This window comes from Octodon degus, unplaced genomic scaffold (genome assembly GCF_000260255.1).
Source record: "Octodon degus isolate 3935 unplaced genomic scaffold, OctDeg1.0 scaffold00373, whole genome shotgun sequence".
NCBI lineage: Eukaryota > Metazoa > Chordata > Mammalia > Rodentia > Octodontidae > Octodon > Octodon degus.
The window spans coordinates 325,972-334,169 of record NW_004524949.1 but is presented as its reverse complement, the minus strand read 5'-3'; the positions used below and the strand labels follow the sequence as shown (position 1 = coordinate 334,169).

Genomic DNA, 8,198 nt, shown 5'->3' with positions numbered 1-8,198 from the left:
AAGAAGAAAACATTTTAAAACAGGCTAGTAGGGGAGTAACAATAATTAATACATTGTGTATTGTTATATTCATAATAGTTGCTCGGAGTGGACAATAAAGTTATAAAATATTGTCCAAAGTACATTAGTACTAATCTTTCTTCTCCATTAATGCAGGGTTATTTTTATTTCAGAAAATATTTCCCCCTCCCCTCTGTTTACAAGATGAGCTTCTACTGCAAAAGTGTTCCATTGTCCCCACCTTTTGAGACTGATGTTCAAAGGAGTCCAACAAAGCCACTGATGAAAGCATATATTAATAAGTCCTATTGCTGTTGTGAATGGCTGGTTTTAATATCCAAGTGTGATACTTATTCTGGAAAAGTACCTTCTTAACTTTTCTGAAATCCAAAGGCAACCACTCTTTCTGTCTCTTGATGCCTCCTTGACATTGATTGCTCTTACTCTTTGTGTTTTAGTAGCTTCAGATATTTAGTGGATTAACTAGAGTTTCTGTTCTGTCTTTGACACATGGGGGTGATTTCTGAAAGAAGTAGAAATAAATGTGAGGCTTTTCTTTACTGTGTTAAGAGCTTTACCACATTTAACATCTCATGTTTTCAAGTGCTGTGAAAGGCACGTTGAGTAACCACCTACCTCAGGAGTTCACAAAATATGGCCCATGAATAGTCTGGCCTACTGTCTGCTTTTGCAAATGAAGTTTTATTAGAACATGTATATTAAAAACTAGTTACCTTTTATTGTATATCATTTTCTTATAATCTTTTGTTTTTTCTTCTTCTTCTTCTTCTTTTTTTTTAACCAGGAATTGAACCCAGGACCTTGTGCTTGCCAGGCAGGCATTGTGCCACTGAGCTATATCTCCACTACTAATTCTTTCTTCTCATTCTATCCAGTTGAATTGCCATTTATTTTTGTGTACACCACCTGTTGCCTTAAATTATGGAAGCTGCATCTTCTTGGGTTTATTTTAGTATGCTAAGCTTTTTGTTGCCACTTTTTTCTGGAATCTAGAGTGGATTACTTTGAGTTTTGTGACTTTTGTTTTGTTCTTGTTCTGCAATATTTTTATAGATTTTATTCTTATTTATTTCTTTTATCTTCAAACAGTACAAATATGTCCTAAAGACTTAACAGAGAGTATGCTTAACTTACTTTTTGCCTCTCATTCCACTTGGCGGGGGCTGAATTCTTGTCTCAATTTAACAGTGAGAATAAAGATTAAAGTAAACTAACCTCAGTCCAATCTACTTTCTACAAATATTTTATCTCTCTTCTACTATGATACAAAACCATGTTGGGGAAGGGTAGACTGGGATTGGAACCCATGTTAATTTAACTAAGGTTTGGGGCCCTTAAAATCCCACTGTAGTAACTGAGACCAGACCAACTCCTTTTATTTCCTCAGGCAGACAGTAATTGGGTGAGAAAACAGGAAATGAGCTCCAATAAATTGGTATGGAATGGCATAAATCAAACTGATAATAAGTCTTAACTCTGATAGGCCCCTAGAGTTTGGAATGATAATCAAGACAGACTTCAGTCATAGCCACATTGGTTGACCCAGATGTGGTGGTACACTCCTCAGTACTCCTCTGCACTCTGGAGGCTGAGGCAGGAGGATCACTGCAAGTTTGAGGGCAGCTAAATCTATATAGTGAGTTCAAGACCAGTCTGAATTACATAGTGAGATCCTCTCTCCAAAAAATGGCTGAATTTTTGTCACACTATGATCTTCTTGTATTACATGTGTGACTACAAATAAATTTAAGAAGTATAGTTAATTCACAAATTTCAACCCAAGACCTTAAAGAATAGATTCTTTCATTAAAAATGAATAAAATAGATAATGAAATTAGAAAGGTACAGCTGATGATTTCCTCAGATAGAGATAAGCTACCTGGCCAAGATTAGGTCTTTGTCAGCACTACAAAGAGAGATCTAATGTGAATTTGAGAGTGGGGGAGGGTATAATGCTATTGTCTGACTATGCTGCAGTGTGGCCTGATTCTCTACATGTGTGGTTCAATTATTGAAAATTTGACTACACATGGAACAATTCAATGTGCAATTATTCCAAAGCGTGTTTGATCATAGATACCTTTTTCATGAGCATTCAATTATCTCACATGGCCCTGTAGAATAAGCTTTTCATGAAAGCTTCCCTTTGAGTTAAAGCCAGATGGAATTAATATCTTATGTATGAAGGTTATGTGAGATGATTAAGGTACATGATGAGTAGCATGGTATATTTGTTCTTTTTTTTTAAATATTTATTTATTTATTCGTGTGTGTGTGTGTGTGTGTGTGTGTGGCCAGCTCAGCCCACCAGGGGGCGGGACTGGCTGGCATGTGGTGCTGGGGGATTGAACCGTGGTCCCTGTGCTTTGCTAAGCTTGTTCTAAGTAGGTGCTTTAGACCACTGAGCCATCTCACCAGCCCATATATTTGTTCTTTGTACACCTATTTTACTATCATCTAAGTGTTTATTATTAATTCACTGAATTCCTTCACTCAGCCAATCCTACCCATGATAGATATTAAATATAGCTAGCACCATGATGGAATAAATGTTCTCTTGTGCTCATTTACATTACTGAATTGTGAATATATATTAGTCAGTGTTTCATCATTGAAACAAAATACCTGAGGAAAGCTATCCATGAAGAAAATAGGTTTATTTAGCTCATAATTTTGCATACTAAAATCCATGTTGTGTCCGGCTAGGACCACATGATAAATGGTGAATGGTAGCACACATGCAGGGGAATGGTCATACCTCAAACCAGAAAATAGAGAGCTGAGTGGTGTCAGACTTAACCTTTCCTAATAAACCTATCTGGTGCTGGATATGGTGGCTCATGCCTGTAATCCAAGTACTTAGGAGGCTGAGTCAGTAGAATCATTGTGAGTTGGAGACCAGCCTGGGCTACAAAGTGAGCTCAAGACCATCCTGAATTGCATAGCGAGGTCCTGACTCAAAAGGACAGTAGATAGATAGATAGATAGATAGATAGATAGATACATACATACATACATACATACATACAACCTATCTTGAGAACTAATAATAGGTCACTACGTTACATGAATGAGCACTGCCTTAGTCTTTCTTGAAGGTATACCCTTAATGACCTGAGGACCTTTTACTAGGTCTCACCACTTAAATTTTCCACCACTGCCAATAGCAGCAATCTGGGGACAAGGTCTTTAACATATAGACCTTTGGGAAACAAACAACATTCAAGTCATAACACATTGTGTTATGTGATTTCAAGGAAATACACAATGAGGTTGATATGAAGCAATCAACTTCATTGTCAAATTAGAAAACTAATGCCCAGAGAGCTATATGACTTGTTCAGAGTCATACTTCTGATAAATGGTAGAGCTATGATTTGAACCCAAACAATCTGAGTCTATAACCCATTGTTACATAGCAATGAAACCTACCCTGTGTAAAAACTTTACTGAGTTAAATAACTGTCATCATCATTCTTGCTTTGATCCCAAGCAGGCATAATACAACACCAGCAATCCACAAGCTACTTTCTGCACCACAGTTGGATTGTTACATATGTTGGGAATTCAACCCAGTGACCTATGTTATAATGACCTTGACTAGTATTTTTCCATTGATCTAGAATGGGAGATAACCTTTAACACAAAACTTGCTTAGAACCTGGGTTATGAGTAACCAGAGTTTTATTGTTTCTCATCTCCAGGTCTATGGGTTCTAGGGTGCCACAACTCAGACTTTCGGAACAGAGGCATGACAGCCTTACTGAAGGTTTCTAGCTGTGGCAGGAGCACTGGTGACGATTACGAGGACACATACGAAGATATTCCAACATACTTAATGAGTGAAAACCATATTGTTGAACCCAGAAGCTTCTCCCAAAATTCAAGGCACCCTAGCACTAGACAAAAGCAATTCACAGCTACCACAATTCCAGAAAATGACCCAGAGAAGACTGATCCTCAGTTTGAGGAGAGAACAGGGATAGATGAAGGACACAGTGTCTTCTCCAGTGATTTGTCAATGCTGTTGGGACAGAGTCCAACTCCACATGGGTTGCACTTATCTTATCTCCCAAAAGCCACATATAAAGCTCTTCCTGGTGATCATTTATCTGGCGCAATAGACAGTAATGAAGGCCCATCTAAAGTGGTAAAGTTCAAGCCAGAGGTATATCAAAGTGGAGACACAGTGTTTACTACTGAACCAAGCCTTCAATTAAGATTGAATGAGAACTGGGGCACAGCTATACCAGTAGAGTTGAAGAAACTTGATTTAAAAGTTTCTAGTTTACCTAATAATTTAATGGTTTCACCAACAATTGTGTCAGACAACTTGGCAGCAGGTCCTGGAGAACCAAGTTCCTTAAAACCCCCAAATATTCCAGTTAATGGTCAACTGAGCACCAGTGTATTTGGCAAAAAATCATTTCCACCAATTGGATCTGGTAGTGAGAGAAATACTCCACAAAGTTCCCTGGGAAAGAGTATGTTATCAGTGGAGAGTGATACATCACTGAAAGTGAAAATTGCTCATGGACCCACTTTGTTGACCAAAGACAATGCATTATTCAAAGTTAATATCTCTTTGATAAAGACAAATAAAACATCTAATTATTCAGTAACTGATAGAAAAACTCACATTGATAGACCAACATTACTAATTGAGAATACTACATCAGTCTGGCAAGATACTATATTAGAAAGAGATGCTGAGTTTCAAAAAATGATGTCATTAATGAATGATGAAGTACTTATGGACAAAAATACTACAGCTCTGAAGCTAAATCATATGGCAAATAAAACTACTTCATCAAAAAATGTGAAAATAGTTGCTGAAAAACAAGCAGATCTTGTACCATCAGATGACAAAAACCCAGATATGTTATTTTTCAAGATGTTATTCTTGCCAAAGTCAACAAATTGGAAAAACCAGACCAATGGAAAGAATTTCCTAAACTCTAGGCAAGAGCCTCATCCAAAGCAGTTATCCTTAGGATCAGGAAATTCTAGAGAAGATAAGAATTTCTTATCAGACAAGAATAAAGTTGTAGTAGAAGAGGATGCATTTACAAAGGACACAGGACTCAAAGAACTCATACCAAACAGTAGGAGCACAGTTCTTTCTAACATGGCTAATGTAAAAGAAAATGATACACACAATCAAGAAAAACCAATTCAGGATGCAACAAAAAGGAAGGAAGTATTAGCGCAAGAGAACGTAGTTTTGTCTCAGGTGTACAGAGTGACTGGCACTAAGAGTTTCCTGAAGAAATTTTTCTTACTGAACATTAGACAAAACATAAGTTTAGATGAGGGTACAGATGCACCAACACTTCTGGACACCAAATTGTTAAATGATTCAACAAACAGGGCAAAGACTCACATGGTTCATCTCTCAAAAAGAAGGGAAGAAGAGGAAATGCACCAAGAAAGCTTGGGAAATCAAACCAAACAAATGGTTGGCCAGTATCTAAGCACCATAGAGATATTTGCTAACCCAAGCCAGAACAACATCACTGCCCAACGTGGTAAGCGTTCTTTGAAACAATTCAGATTCCCACTAGAAGGAACTGAGGTTGAAAAGGGGTTAACTGTGGATGATACTTCAACACAAATGTACAAAAACATTAAAGATTTGACCCAGACAGATTACAAGGATAAAGGAGGAAAGGCCATTATTCAGTCTCCTTTAATAAAGTCTCCTGTGAGGAATCATAGCATCTCTCAGATAAAGAGCTCTGAGTCACCAACTACAAAGATGTCAGAAGTTCCAGTCGTTGGACCTACAGATCTGACTCAATTTGGATCTCAAGACAGCTCTTCTTATTTTCTACCCTCAGCTTCTACTTACAGGTTTAAGGCAAAAATTCCAATGCCCCAAGAAGACAGTCATTCCTTACGAGTACCCAAAATAAATAAGCTTTCTTTAGCCGTGCTACCCTTGGGGGTAATCAGAAATCAAGGAAAGGCTGGCTTCCTGGGGATAAGTGCCACGAAGTCAGCTGCATACAAGAAATGGGAGGACACTGTTCTCTTGAAACCAGTCTTACCTGAAACATTAGGCAAAGTTGAATTTCTTCCTAAAGTTCCCATTCATCAAGAAGACCTCCTACTTACAGAAACTACCCATGAGTCTCCTGTTCACCTGGATCTTAGGGAAAATATTCTTCTTCAGAAAATAGTAGGCACTATAAAATGGAAGAAGAAAAATGGACCTAGGAAAGCACTCTTTCTGAAAGGTGCAACAGAAAGCTCTGAAGAGATGAAATCCAAGCTGCTGGATCCTCTCACTCTAGGGAATCAATATGCTACTCAGATACCAAAAGATAAGTGGAAATCCCAAGAGAAGTTACCAGAAAATATGCTTTTAAAGATGAAGGACACCATTTTGCCTCTGAACCCTTGTGAAAGCAATTCTACAGTAGTAGAAATTAATGATGGGCCAAATAGGGTCCAAAGAGAAGCCACTTGGGAAAACGGCTGGACTGGAAAATCATGCCCTCTAAACCCACTTACCTTGAAGCGTCATCCAAGGGAAATAACCCCTACTACTCTTCAGTCAGAAGAAGAGGACATTTACTATGATATTATCTCAAGTGAAACCAAGAGAGAAGATTTTGAGATTTATGATGAGGTTGAAAACCAGGGTCCCCGAAGCTTTCAAAAGAGAACACGACACTATTTTATTGCAGCAGTGGAGCGGCTCTGGGACTATGGGATGAGTAGGGTCCCCAGTGCCCTAAGAAACAGGTATGACTCCACTGCTTATTCCTTTCTCTTGCTATTGCGACTTTGAACTTTACCAGGTGCTGAAATAGTAGGTTCTTGGGCTTCCTTTCCAAAGCAATCTCTGGACTCTCACTTGAGCAGGTGGCAAAGTCTTGATGAAGCTCAGTTGCAAACGAGAGATTAGATGGTAACAACAACAGTGAAAAAAACTGATCATCTCTGGGTAGGATGTATGCCTATATTAATAAAGTAAATTAATATTTTGTGTTTTTAATAAGACTACAATATATTATTTCAAACTGAGAAAAAAAAACAGTGAGAGTGAGCAATGGTAAAGTGAGATGTCAAGAAAGTCTTCCTCTGGTGGCAGGGGAAGGAGAAGGACTTTCAAGACAGTACAGGAAAAATAAATAAAAAGTTTAAAAAGAGGGGGGGGGATGGCTTAGTAGAATAAGTGCTTGCCTGGCAAGCACAAGGGCTTAAGTTCAATCCCTGGTTCCGCAAAAAAAAAAAAAAAAAAAAAAGTTAAGAGACCGTGCAGGAGTCATGGCCATGAAGCAGCAATGGGGTAGAAAGCCAGCCTCATCCATACAACCTTTGAGCTGCCAGAGAAATCAGGTTCTTGTGAGAGAGCCCTGGGAGTTATGAGGAAGAAGTGTGTTGCAAAGATGTTTAAGATGTGTGGAGAGTACTTTTCCAAAGCATGGGGGATTCAGAAGACAAAATAGGCTGGCTTGAGTTTGAGGAGATCAGGAGAAGGTTGGACAGGAGAGAGAAAACACAGACACATTTGGAAGACAAACATAAGTACAGTCAACAAAGATTTATGGAGCACCTACTGTATGCAGTGGGCCTGTGTTGCCTGACTGCTGCCCAATTCTACCACTTAATTTCTTTTCCATGCACCCCACCCTGAGCTCTTTGCTCTACTCATCGTGCTTGCCCCTATTGTCTGCTTTTGACACCTTTGAATTCTCTGTTTGATGCCTTTGCAGTTTCCTCTGTTGCAAAGCCTCATCAGTTGGCCTTTTAGCACCATCATTTAGAGCTCAGCTCCCCACCACAGCTAGAGTAACACCGTTAGTCACTGCCACATCTTTGTGTCTTATCTTCTGAAGACCACCAGTCTCACCCTCAGCTGATGCTGTGCGTTGAAGTTACCAACACATTTAGTGACCTCACACCTGTGGCAATAAGTGAACTGTCTGTGCTCCTAAATAAGGCCAGTCGCATCAGCCTTCTACTTCATCCCATTCTTCTCCCTTCATAAAGAAAAACATAGCTCCAGAAATTCTGCCCTTTCTCTCCTACATCATCATTTTCTCCTTGTCTATTAGACTAGTCTCATCAACATCAAGAATGTTATTATTAACAATCATTCCTTCACTAGTTATCAAACCCTAAACCTTGAAATTATACCTAACTCCTTTTTTTCCCTCATGCCCACA

The 8,198-nt window shown here is 38.8% G+C and overlaps 1 protein-coding gene across 2 annotated transcripts in view; it reads left to right on the top strand.

Annotated features, from left to right (window-relative positions):
* F8 (coagulation factor VIII) overlaps positions 1-8,198 on the top strand; it is a 162,631-nt gene that overhangs the window by 102,980 nt on the left and 51,453 nt on the right. For both annotated transcript variants that reach the window (XM_004648247.2, XM_023708466.1), the window contains exon 14: positions 3,726-6,771. In XM_004648247.2, the coding sequence (XP_004648304.1) occupies positions 3,726-6,771 (3,046 nt within the window). The remainder of the gene's footprint in view (positions 1-3,725; positions 6,772-8,198) is intronic.